The sequence below is a fragment of the Chionomys nivalis genome, chromosome 5 (assembly GCF_950005125.1).
Source record: "Chionomys nivalis chromosome 5, mChiNiv1.1, whole genome shotgun sequence".
In the NCBI taxonomy this organism is placed as follows: Eukaryota; Metazoa; Chordata; class Mammalia; order Rodentia; family Cricetidae; genus Chionomys; species Chionomys nivalis.
This window is the reverse complement of record NC_080090.1, coordinates 87,033,281-87,046,456: the sequence shown is the minus strand read 5'-3', so window position 1 is coordinate 87,046,456 and position 13,176 is coordinate 87,033,281. Positions and strand designations below refer to the sequence as shown.

The window sequence follows — 13,176 nt, the reverse complement described above, 5'->3', positions numbered from 1 at the left end:
TTCTGGACCTTTGGCTCACATCTGGTGTCCACCCAGCCACCTTGCCAGGCGAATGGCGCTGACCGTCAGTAGCCTGAGCGGGGTCTCTAGGTCCTGGGAATACCTGGGTTTGAAGGATCTGCTGGTTTCCTTGTTTTTCTGTGGCTCGGTGTGGTGGTGCCACACACCCCTGTGTATACGTCTCTGGGTGTGTTTTCACTTGGCCTTTACTTTTGCTCTTACTCATGCTGATTTTTCTTAAAATACAAAATGAAAATGTCAGGTCTAACTTAAATAATCTTTTAATGATTTCTTAGAGTATTATTGTGATGTTACAGTCTCTGTGGCGTAGTCTGTGTGTTTGAATAAGGGTAGAAATTTCCACTGATTAAAAAAATATATAATTATATAATTGAATCTAGAAGCCCTCAAAAGGCCAACCTTAAGCTTCATCAAGTTAAAATATAAGTTTTTTTCCCTTACATTTTAACAGTTAAAATAAAAATTTTTTCACTGTGTTTTTTTGTTTTATTTTGTTTTTGAGATAGGATCGTTCTTTATCACTCTGGCTGACTGAACCAAACCCCAAATGCTCAAGTGTCCACCACCAGGTCTGTTTTTTCAAATTTTGGTGGAGAAAGTAAGGCATGAACTTGCGTAGAGTACTGGATTTTTCTTCTTAACCTGGAAAATTCCTTTCAGATGTGTACTATACTAGAGATCAAAAGGGGCAGAGTAGCTGGCCGGTATACTGGAGGATTGGTGTTCATGGCTTAATGCCAGCTGTTGATATTGCAGTGTTATTTCGTTCACCTTGGCCTTGTGCCGCGTGAGGTCAGGTACTCTTACTGAGGCCTGTGGTTTTAGCATCTGAAAGGCAGCTTTGTGTGTGAAGTCTTCAGCACCGTGGAGGCCTCAGTGGAGGCGCAGAGCAGTCAGCAGTCTTCTGGACACATACCTTGATTAGGAAAAGGTTTTCTTTTTGGTTTATTTTCTTTTTTGATTTTTGAGACTGGGTCTAAGTCTTTAGTCTAGGCTGACCTCAAACTCTCGGCAACTTTCCTGCCTTGACATCCTAAGTACTGAGATTATGAAAGTGAGCTACTGTTTGGCACAGTAGAAGTTTGTCAACATAGAAATTTCTCTCAAAAAATATATACATATCTCACTCTATTAAACTCACAGTCCTGCTCTACTGTACATACAAAGTGGAGGTTTAGCATAAGAAGGAAATTCTATAAAGCATCCAGGCCTCTGAGCCCTTCCTGTACCCAGCAGATGCCTCTACACCTAGAATTAAACAATTTCCTAAATCATTGACTCAACATGAAGGTGCTCATTTGGTTCTCAATACAGATTTTTTCTTTTAATGTGGAGAAATTCTAACTTGAAATTTTCTGGAGCTTTGTCATAGCTTTTCAAATTTCCCAGTAATTCTTTCTCGTGGGGATTCATTCCCAAATGCTTTCTGGATTCCGTGCATGTCCTGACAGCTTTTCCTTTTCATCTGTGTGTTACCCATGACTGACATTTTTATTTGTATAGTCTTCTTTCAGGCTTCTTTGGCCTTGTGTTGTATTTTACCAGCAGCCTCACAATTACGTTAGGACATTTTATGCTAAAGTATATGCCAGCTTCAGCTTTCGCTGGATTAGAAAGTGCTGTTTTTGTTGTGTTTTTTTATTTGGGACATTTAAGCATCTGAAGGAATAGTTTACTCAGTGGCTTGCTCTGTTTATCACTTATTTACTACATACGTGTCATTAGCCCGTGCCGAGAACTGGGAGTCATGCCAACGGTGCCATTCTTTGGCTTGGGAAGGTGTGGAGACAAGTGCAGGCCTGAGCAGAAACCCGAGGCGCGGAGTGGATTCCAAACCAACAAGATTGAGAGTGTTGATGCTGTAGTCTGTTGTCGGGTGGGGGCGGGGTCTTCGACACACAACACTGGGAAGGGACAAACACACGGACACACGGTCTGTCTCCGGCAGACTCTCCCAGACACTGGCTTCTGTGGGAAGCGCTTTGTTCCTTTCCTTTCTGGGTCTGCTGTTGTCAGTGTGGTGCTGCCCGTCTTCTCTTACGTTATCAGAACTACTTACTGCAGGCGCGGGCTCTTAGGGGTGATGGTGTGTCTTGTGCTCGGTGGAACTGGTCACTATCAGGGTCATGTCTTCACCTATGAACAGCAGATGGGAGAGGTCAGTTGTCATCAGACTGCAAGTCCAGCAAGTGCTCCATCTCAAGCTGACAGGCCTTCAAGCTGCCTTGCCGTTGCTGAAACAGAAAGTGACATGTGGCCAGCTTGCCAAAAGGAAGCCATTTCTTAGGTGCTGCTGTTTGTAGTTAGCCCTTGTGAAAGGTCGAAATGCAGGGTGGCTCGTGGGAGAGTTACTCTGCGTGTTAGATGCTGCGGTGCTGGGGACAGAACCAGGCCCTCACACGTGCTAAAGAAGTGACACTGCTGGGCTGCGTCCTAGTAAACTCCCCTTAACTAAAGGGCAGCTTCGCCAGGAAATTCCTGCGGATTGCAGCAGTCTCCTGAAGGTCAAGTGTTCTGCACACCTGCAGTCTCCTGAAGGTCAAGTGTTCTGCACACCTACACGCTGGAAAGTTTCAAGAAGTTAACTTGACCTTGAAGTATGTACCTGGGAACCAAGCACATTTCTAAGTCCTGCCAAAGTACTGGCTGTGGACATCTTTATACTACCATGTTGATGGGGCTATGCGAATGTTTTCCCAGGAGAGGCATCTTTATCCCCTAGGATGGAAACCCCTTACTGCTGTCTACAGGTGGCACGTTCGAAGACAGTGCCCTGCTCTGTTCAGTTTTCAGTGCACAGTCATAGGCCTTCCAGACCAGTTGCCGCTGTGTTGAGACCCCGACCTTAGACTACTCTCAACAGTCATCTTACCCTGCACGCTTCTCTTCATCAGTAAGTGTAAGGACATCTTTCCTAAAGCTCTCTGCATGTCTGTTTGCTCCTAGGTCGTCTGGGAAGTTTCTCATGAGGAGTCCAGGGTGTAAGTGGAGGGAGGACTCCTGGCTTGTTGGCATAATGAACTCTTTAAACCCTATATTAGCATTAGCAGAAACCTCCCAGGGGGTCAGGCTGAATAGCCTCAGCTTTGCCTTGTTCCCATTTAGTAAGGTCCACCGATTCTCCTCCCTCCAGGGATGTGAGCTGTGTTCACATAGTCTGGAATCTTCTTGATAAGGTGAGAGGGAGATGGTGTGCCTGGCGGCTGGCCCACGACTCCTGCCAATAGAGTCATTCACTCTGCCAGTTTTCAGGAGTGGGAATTCTGTGGACTGCTATTAAATCACTTGGCACTTTCTTGGGATTTATATTAGCACTGTTTGCTTATTTGTTGTTTTTTGTTGGTTGGCTTTTGAGACAACGTCTCGCTGTGCTATGTGAACCAGGCTGGCCTTGAACTCACATAGATCCTCATTCTTCTGCCTCTAAGTGCTGGGATTAAAGGCACGCACCACCATGCCAGCTGTTTTTGTTTTTAATAACTGGAAGCAGTTAATGGTTATTTTGCTTGATTTCAGCTTCAGGACATTGAGGGTCAGGGAAATATGGCTCATTTCTCATTTCTAGTTTTGGGAACCTAGGTGTGTCTGGAGAAGGAGAAATGGATTACCTGATAGGTCTTCTTCCAGGCTCCGTAAGGCAGCCTCTTCCAGCTAGGATGTAAATGACTCACAGACTTTTAATATTGTTCTTTGTAGAAATTTAATGATTTTGAAAGATTTGCATTGGTAGATTGCACTGTAAATTCAAAAAGTATACAGCTGCAAGGGATTCTAGTTGTTGCTTTCCTTCTTTGTTTATTTCTGTTACGTAGGGAACACAGTCCCTTCTGAGACATTTCATTGTTTGCTTGAGGACAGTATTACCAGTGGGCTCTGTGTGACAGCAGTTGCTGCTGCCATTGCTGGCATGTGTGATGGAACAGCGTGTTTCAGCCCTCCCCGTTGGGCGTTACGGGGATTAGCTAAAATGCACACCTAGGCAGGTCTTTGAGTTCCTGGAGGCCTGCTTACCAGTGTGGCCGAGGTTCTTTCCTTTGCTTCTGGTGGTTTCATGTATCTTTGTGGGCAGGAAAGACTAAGTATAAAAGCACATGCCTGTAATCCCAGTGCTTGGGAGGTGCAGGAAGGAAGATTCTAGAGGTCAGGGTCATCCTTGGCTACAGAGTGCGTGGGCAGCCTGAGTCATGTGACAGCCTGCCTAAAAATACATTTAAAAAGACGAGGCAGGGGTTCAGTGGTTCACAGCACTGGGTGCTCTTCTAGAGGAGCAGAGTGTGATTCTCAGCACGCAGGTGGCTCAAAACTGCTGTACTCCTGTGCTAGAGGATCTGACACCCTTATAGCCTCTGTGGGCATCTGCACACATATTGAACACGCGCCACCCTTTTTTTTTTTTTTTTAGAAGCTTTGGTTCATTTTGATACTGATTAGTTTGGGTCTAAACATAAAATTTTGGGTTAAAATTAGTTTATTAGAATTAAGTCCTTTATTCACCAAATAATTAAATTGACTTTTTTTTTTTTTCTTTTTTGGTTTTTCGAGACAAGGTTTCTCTGTAGCTTTGGAGCCTGTCCTGGAACTCCCTTTGTAGACCAGGCTGGCCTCGAACTCACAGAGATCCGCCTGCCTCTCTGCCTCTGCCTCCCAAGTGCTGGGATTAAAGGCGTGCGCCACCACCGCCCGGCTTTTTTTTAAAAGTAGATTTTGTTTTCATGTGCTGGTTCTTGTCTTGCTTGTCTGGTTACAACAGTCTCTTCAGTCAACATCCTGAGTAGCTGGGACTGCAGGTACATGCTACCACATCTGTCTTAAGTCTGCATTAAGAACAACCTAATGATTTCCTGTGAGTCCTACTAGAACTTCTTTGTAAAGAAGACCTCCTAAGCAGGGACTTCAACTCATTTGCTAGAGTGCCTGCCTGACACACTAGCCCAAAGTTTGATCCCCATTATGTCATAAACTGGGAGTGGAGGCAAAGCCTGTAATGTGGAGTCCAAGGTCAAGTGGCGAGTTCAGGGCCAACCTGGGGTACAAGATCCTTATGACTAATGGGAAATAACCACGGGTTATTTTAAATGATGTGTGCCAGGTGGTTGAGTCCCAGTGAACCTGGCAGTTGCTGCAGTATAAAGAGTGAACGTGAGCTAAAAGGTAAATGGCATTAAATAACAAACTCTTACTTTCCATTCAGTTCATCTGTAATTTAGTAAAAAGCATGTGTTCTGCCATAAAGTGATTGCAATGTATACCCACCAGTGTTTGCACAGGATGGTGAGTGGGGACAGGTTCCTGTGTGTGAGTTTGGGGTGGGTGGTAAAGAACTTGGCAGGGCACTCAGCTCCTTAGAGGAACTGTTGCCTGTGTGTCCACCCCTCCTTGCTTATTTTATTGAAATCTATATCTCATATTACTCAATGTCACCACTTGGTTTAGTAGATCTTAGATGGGTGTAAGCAACACCTGCCCAAAAGAAGAGCTGTCAGGGCGATACTAGTAACATGTCTTAATTTAGTTTAGTTTATATTAAAGAGATCTGCAGAGTATTAAATCACTTTTTGTGTTTTTCAGGAAAAGCAGTTGAAATGGTAACTGCTAACAGTCCTTAAAATTAACACTGGTGGTTCTTACACCCGGACAGACTGTGTCATCTCACCCAGCTACAGAGTAGTAACACTTAACTGCAGAGATAAAGGGGTGTTGTTTTCAGGCTGGTGTGGAGTCTTGAATTCTGCCTTGGGGTGACAGAAATGTCATGGAGTTGAGGGAGGGGGGGTGAAGGACGCATGCGCACTTTGAGGGCTTTCTAACGCACTGCTGTTCAAAAACAAGATGGTGGTCCACTGGGTGCCATCTGCAGGCATTGCTAGGGACCTTACTTCTGTTGCTTCTAAGCTTTATGCAAAAGCTTTGTTAACTTCTATAAATATCATGTGTATTTTGAAAAAAATGATACATTTTTTAAAAACTTTTATGTAAGAACTGACAGAGGGATTTACTTGTTTGTGGGAAGCTGGCTTTGAGGAAGCACTCTGGCGTGTTTACTGTAAGCCCAGAGCTGTAGAGATCTGTTTATAGATATATGTGCAACTAGATATGGACAACGTATTTTTTTAAAATAAATATTTTTAACAAAATGACGTGAGTTGATCATTCCTTCCCCTGCCTCACATCCATCACAGTATAGCTGAGATTTTCATCACACTGACTGAGTAAGGACTGAATTCAGTGGGTGCTGTTGAAACCTGGTCTCCGGCTGCTTGACACGTCTCCGTGAAAGTGTTTAAAGCCCAGGTCAGAAGAGGTAGTGAGAAGGTGAGATGGCAAAATGATTGCTGGCATGGAACAGATGGGCTGGGGGCCACCTCCACAGTGACACACCTCCTCCAGCAAGGCCACATCTCCTAACAGTGCCACCCCCCTTTGGGGTCCATTTTCGTTCAAACCACGATAGAGACGATGCTTGAGAGTCATAAGATCACCATTCATCGTTACTACCGAGCGATTCGCCGACCAGGGTACACCCGGACGGAAGTACAGTGGTTTGTCAGCGAGACTGCCCAGGAGTGGGAATTTCAACATGAGTGTAGGCGCCTGGCAGAGGCTGGCGGTGCTGCTGGAGCATAAGTGTGTTGATCCCACATATTTGAACACACTGCTGTCATTTACCAAAGCGCCCCCGTCTGGCCCAGTGGTGGCTTGGTCCTCCTAATGACCTCTCCTTGAGATGCTTTTTGCATACCTACCAGGAAACCACTTTGACCCTGAAATGTCCCTACCCCTGGCTTCTCATTTTTATTCTACTGCATCTAACTCTCTAGTTTTGGGAGAACTGCCAGGGTTCAAACTCTCCCAGTCCCTACAACCACTATCTAGGTGATTTCATTTGGCCCTTGGCTTTGAACACTATAAGTTATTTGACGTATATAAAACATCATAAACGGATGTGTAAAACTTTTTGGGGGGAGGTTAAATTCTTTTAATATATTTTTATTGAGCTCTACATTTTTCTCTGCTCCCCTCCCTGCCTCTCCTCTCCCCTTTAACCCTCTCCCAAGGTCCCCATGCTCCCAATTTACTCAGGAGACCTTGTCTTTTTCTACTTCCCTTGTAGATTAGATCTATGTATGTCTCTCTTAGGGTCCTCATTGTTGTCTAAGTTCTCTGGGATTGTGATTTGTGGGCTGGTTTTCTTTGCTTTATGTTTAAAAACCACTTATGAGTGAGTACATGTAATAATTATCTTTCTGATTCTGGGTTACCTCATTCAAAATGATGTTTTCTAGCTCCATACATTTGCAAAACTTTTTAAAAAGACATGGTCTCACTATATAGCTCTGGCTGACCTGACTCAATATGTAAACCAAGCTGGCTTCAAACCCACAGGTCTGCCTACCTCTCTCTCTTGAGTGTTGGCATTAAAAGTGTGCACCATCACACATATCAGCTAATCTGACTTCTGGTAGCTATTCTTGAAAGATAAATATTTCCACTTTTTATGTGTAGAAGTGTTTAGCCTGTGTGTGTATAAATGTAGCACACAGGTGCCTGCTGCCTGCGGAGACCGGAAGCAATAATCAGATCCCCTGGGAGGAGTTAGAACTGACAGTGGGTTGTCAGGTGGTGCTGGGAATTGAACCTGAGTCCTCTGAAAGAGCAAGTGTCCGCAATTGCTGACCTCTCTCTGACCCTAACAGCTCTTGGGTGTTCCTGGGTTTCCAGTGTTGGAGCTGTTACCAGCGGTCTCTGTCTGGACGGAGCGTTTCTAGCTCCATAGCATCCTTCAGAGAGTTCAAGTGAGGCAGTGAGAGTGTGTTGGGGAGCTAAGTGAGTGCAGAGTAGATAAACCTAGATACACCGAGCCAGGGAGATGGCTCAGTGGATAGCGGTGCTTCCTGCACAAGCCTGGCAACCTCAGTTCAGATCCCCGGAATACAAGGAAAAGCCACATTTACAATCCTAGCTTCCTCTACCCCAGTGGTTCTTAACCTATCGCTGCAACCCTTTGATAGGTTTCCTGGTACTCACACGTGGGTGTGTCTGCATGAGGGTGGACTGGCCTGGAGAGAGGAGCAGTGTCCCAGTTCCTAAGGCCATCGGAAATTGTGTTTTCCAGTGGTCATAGGTGACCCCAAAGGGGTTGTGACCCCCAGGTTGAGAACTGCTCTACCCAGAGATGGGAAGCTAAGGCCGGAGAATCCACTGTAAGTTTTGGGCCCGATAGCTTGGCCTATGCAGCAGCAAAGAGCCCTCCCTTTTCAGACAGGATGGAAAGGCAGGGACCAGCACCTGAAGGCTGCTTTCTGACCTCCACAGGCGTGTGTGGATGCATGCACTGTACATGCCTTTCCCATGATGCATCTGATTCTAATCTCATGGACATTCAGTCATGCACAGGCATGATGATGGTAAGTAGGGCTTTTTTCTACATGTACTCCAAACCAGTCCAGGCTGCCTCACGTTCCCAGCCAGACATGTTTCAGACTGCGTGGCCACAGAAGGGAGGTTACTAAGGATTGCTAGCAGACTCCAGGTCAGTGTTTCTAGGTACTTTGTTTAGGGAGGGGTGTGCAGCTCCTGTTGGCAGGCTCTCACTGGTAAGTGCCGCGGGTATAGTTCAAGCTAAGTGGAGTCTTCCCATTGCGTGCCTGCCTCAAAATGGGCCAGACACCTGGGGCTTATCTGGGACTGCCACCTTCCTCAGACACACCCAACCCATCAGCAGATTCCGCCAGCTTGACCTTCAGACTAAATCCAATCTCACCACTCCTGCTACCCACGCTGTCACTGTCAGTTCTCTAGCTGGGCTGTACGCTGTACCTGAGCTGATCTCAACCCAGCCCTGCAGTTGTTAGACAACCAAAGTCACCATTTTAAACATGGAAATCATGCCATGTCACCTGCCGATCCCCGCATGTCCCCCAGAAGAACCAACATTCTTAGCCTGGTATGTGTGATCTGGGCCCCAAATAGCATGTCATCCTGTTTCTTTCTTTTTTTTTTTTTTTTTTCCGAGACAGGGTTTCTCTGTGGTTTTGGAGCCTGTCCTGGAACTAGCTCTTGTAGACCAGGCTGGTCTCGAACTCACAGAGATCCGCCTGCCTCTGCCTCCCAAGTGCTGGGATTAAAGGCGTGCGCCACCACCGCCCGGCTGTCATCCTGTTTCTTGCCACCGTCTGTCTTCTTTGTAGCTGGTCCACACCGGCCTGCCAGTAACTTCTCACAATCTATGAAGGCTATTCCAACTCAAAACCCTTTCATTCCCCTGCTGTAGCCCCCGCCTGGCAGGATTATCCCCAGGTACCCAGCTGGCTTGCTCCTGTGTAGCACAAATGCTGTTCTCTTGGCAAGGTAGCCTGAGCATCTCTAGGCATCTCCGTGCCTACGCCTTCCCTGCTTTTTCTTTACTCCACTAGCCGCATGTTATCTATTTATCTGCTGTTTCTATGGCTTTGACCTTTAGTCCTTGCGAGGCAGGGACTTTTCTCATGCACTGCTGAACCTGCACTTCAGCTTCTGCTTTGCCGTGGTGGGTGCTCAGTCTTCTCTTTCTTTCTCTCTTTCCTTCTTTTTTTGATTGGGTAAATGCAGTCTCTAAGAAACCAGACCCCTCTGGTATCCTCTGGTAGATCACCTCCCTCCCTCCCCTCGTGCACCCTGCGTTTGGTTCCCACACCCACGTAAACTGACTATGATGAGGCATGTCAGTAATCTTAGCATTCGGGGTGTAGATACAGAAAAATCCGGAGTTCAAGATAATCTGAACTACATAGCAAGCAAGATCTAGTCTATCTTAGGCTACGTAAGACTGCTTTCAACAGAAAGACCCTTTCCAGTGGAGACAACCTCCCTAGAACTTGCCTCTTGCAAAGATCTCCTTCATCCCTCTCCAGAAGAGGAGAAGAGGAAACATAAGAAAACGTGCCTGGAGCAGAGCCCCAGTTCCTAGTTTACGGATGTGAACAGCCCAGGATGCTATAAAATCACCATGGTCTTTAGCCATGCACAAATGGTGGTGTTGGGTGCCCCACTGTCCCATCAGCCTACAGGTGAGAAAGCGGGGCTGACAGAAGAGATGCTCCTTCAGGAGGACGCAGCACTGAAAACACCTGATTCAAGATGAGTCGGTACCATCCCAAGAAACAAACTTTGAAAAAAAATATATGAAAGAAAAAAATAAATATATGAAATAATAATAATAACCCTCATTTATGTTACTGGGCCTTCCTCTAGGGAACAAGGTGTGCTGGCGGGTTAGGGTCCCATGTCTGCAAAAGGAATCTGGGAACAGGGAGACTTCACAACACTCTGAAATGACAAAAGTTTTGAGAGCTAGAAATGCGGCTCGGGGGTAAGTGCATGCCTAGAATAGAATAGTGATTGCACAGAAATCCCTAGCACTGCCCCAGACCCCCAGTGTTTACATACATACATACGCACTTGTCATGTATGTGTCGCAGATATGAGGTGTGTGCATGTGTGTACACCATGTGAACCTGTAAGAGAGACCTGTCTCCGGGGAGCATTAGACCAGTCGGGTTTCTGTAGAAAGGGTCACCTGCCTTTCATGATGGATCACACACCTACTAATTTTAAAATAGTTTATTTTAGGAAAGTATTAGATTTGTTTAATCTTCTCTGTTAATACATCAATCGTCACCAATGTAGATATAACCAGTGATTTTTCTTTCTAAATCTGTATAAAAAGGATGTTTTCTTGAAAAACTACAAGAAAAATACAACTGCTTTTCTCCTTACCCAGGTCAGTTGCTAGAGTTAGATTGCAAGTTTCAACTTGGCTAGTTAGCATCAGGTGCTTCGGAAAGGATTTATAAATAGAGTTAAAAGGATTTACTTAGGCCATCAGCGTTTCAAAGTGGCCTTTGCTTGCGTTACAGTTTGTACCAAACGTGAATGGCGTCTAAGCTGCTCATGAGGCTTGTAATAAACGTGAAAAGTTGAGCACTCGGAAGGTAGTTCCCATGTTGGGCATGTAGCAAATACTCCATACACACTTAATTCTCTCAGAATTCCTGTGAGGTAGGGTGCTTTTAGAAAGGCCGCCATACTGGTAATGCCTGGGGTGGGGCAGGGGGCGGAGCTGACGGGGCGGAGCCGGATGGGGGCGGGGTCAGGCTCACAGCTCCGAAGGTGAGGCTGGTACTTGATCCGGGTCTCTGCTCTGTTGGTGTCGGGTGTGTGAACAGCCCTTAGGGCTTTCACATGAACACATGTCTACGCACAGAGAATGTACAGGTAAACACATGACTGTAACGGAATGTTTCATTCCTTCCAGAAGTCTGTAACAGCCACACCAGTGATTCCAGAAACCTTGAGCTCAGCCTTGTCCAGGCTGGTGAGCCTGCATTCTTGCATTCTCTGCCTTACTAACCCTATGTGTTCTGTATAGAACTGCGGACTCCTGACAGACACCGCTCTCTGTATACTGCATGGCTTGAATTATTCAGTAGGCCTAGATTTCTATGAAAAAAAAAAAAAAGACTTTGACACCGTATAAAATTTTCCTCTATGAAAGGTACAAAACGTCAATGAGCTGTTTTTTAAAATTCTCAGCGCTGCTTCTGCACCTTGTAGATGTCAGTAAAGAAAAACAGGATGTCCATTTCATTCTCCTTGTGCTTTCTGAACCAATTAAACTTTGCTTATTAGCAGTGAGATGCTGGCAAAACCATCTGTTCCCGGGGAGGGGGGAGACACGGTCGCAATGTGTAGGTTTTGCCATTTTCTGTGCCGTGGCTGACCTCAGACTGCCACTGAACAGCTGAGAGGAGCAGCAACATTCTGTCACATAGAAATACCACCCCTTCTGTGTCACAGACCTCAGGAGCATCAGCCATGTAAAATTAGAAAGTGGTGTCTTGAGTATTACCTCCGTTTAGCTGCAAATTAATTCACTTAGAAATCATGGCTGCACGACTAGCTCTCAAAATGAAAATTTAACATCCGGCTTGTTTAAAGCTGGTCCGAGTTAGCCCCGTGTGCCACTGACCTAGGGTCTCAAAACAAGATTCAGCATTTCCTTTGCTGTCTTAGGACACAAGTGACCTCCTGGTTTCTGCAGGAGTAATGCGAGGGACTTTGGACCATGGGTAAGGGAAGAACACATAAATCCTTTTCAACATGCCAGAGGGTTTTGATTAATTTAAAGTATATCTAAATATATCTACACCTTGCAATGATTAAGCTTTATGATTTCGGCATTTTTGTCAAACCTCAACTAAAAGTGATCTCAAGCCCAGAGTGTAGCCCATGCACAGGGTGATGGGACGGGGAGGTGTGAGCGCTGTCTTTTGCCCTCCCATCTGGTTACTGTGGGCTGTAAGTCTGAACCAGAGAAGACACTAAAGTGCCAGGCAGGTGCTTGATTTGTCCAGGGAACACTCAGGGAACAGGACCCAACTTCTTGGCTAAGTGTGAAAGGAAAAGATAAAAAGCGAGGTGTCAGGAGAGACCCCTCAGTGACCCTTGGCCTCCTGTGTCAGTTTGGTCACCCTGTCGCTCAGAAGGCTGAGGTCTTCACCTCTGGTAGCTCTCAGGGTTCTCCACGCCAAGGGGTTTGTCTTGGGTAAGGACTACGAAAGAAAACATAAACAGCACAGGTAGCAGATGTGGGTGGCCCCAGCTTGCTCCGCAACAGCTCGCTTTAGAGAGTGAATTAGGTTTTTGCTTCTCTGCTGTTCTGGGGCTCTGTGGCACACACGGTGGGAGGTCAGACCAAGTTCTGGTGAAGTGCTGATAGGGGCAGCTAGCCGAGACTAGTGCCTGGGGCTGGGGGAGACACAGGGGCCGTCAGTCACTGGATATTTGACAGAATGGTGTGCCTCTTTTTCCTTCTTCCTTCCTCCTCCTCTCGTTCTCCTCCTTCTTCTGCACTGTCTTTATTGGGATATTTGTGTGTGTATGTGTGTGTTGGGGGAGCATTGTTTGTGTGGAGGTCAGAGGCCTGCTTACAGGAGTCAGTCAGTCCTCTCCTTCCACCTTGGGGGTCCCAGGAGTGAACTTAAGTGTCAGTCCTGGTGGCCAGCACCCTCGCCTTTACACGTGCACTGAAGCGCTGTATAAGACTGGACTAGACAGTGGCCACTACTTCCCATCTCAGAGGTTGTCCTGGGGGGTGGGCAGTTCTTCCTCCTGCTA

General features: G+C 46.2%; 1 protein-coding gene across 3 annotated transcripts in view; it reads right to left on the bottom strand.

Annotated features, from left to right (window-relative positions):
• Nucleotides 1-385: 385 nt before the first annotated feature.
• The window catches only part of Mfsd4a (major facilitator superfamily domain containing 4A), a 38,837-nt gene continuing 26,046 nt past the window's right edge, over nt 386-13,176 (bottom strand). Inside the window, exons 10-11 of one of the 3 annotated variants that reach the window (XM_057769709.1) lie at nt 2,081-2,157; nt 386-1,925 (exon numbers count right to left, since the gene is read on the bottom strand). In XM_057769709.1, the coding sequence (XP_057625692.1) occupies nt 2,096-2,157 (62 nt within the window). In that variant the 3' untranslated portion in view covers nt 386-1,925; nt 2,081-2,095. Of the gene's footprint in view, nt 2,158-10,624; nt 12,612-13,176 lie in introns of those variants that run through there. The other 2 variants (XM_057769708.1, XM_057769710.1) reach the window with 2 other exon arrangements.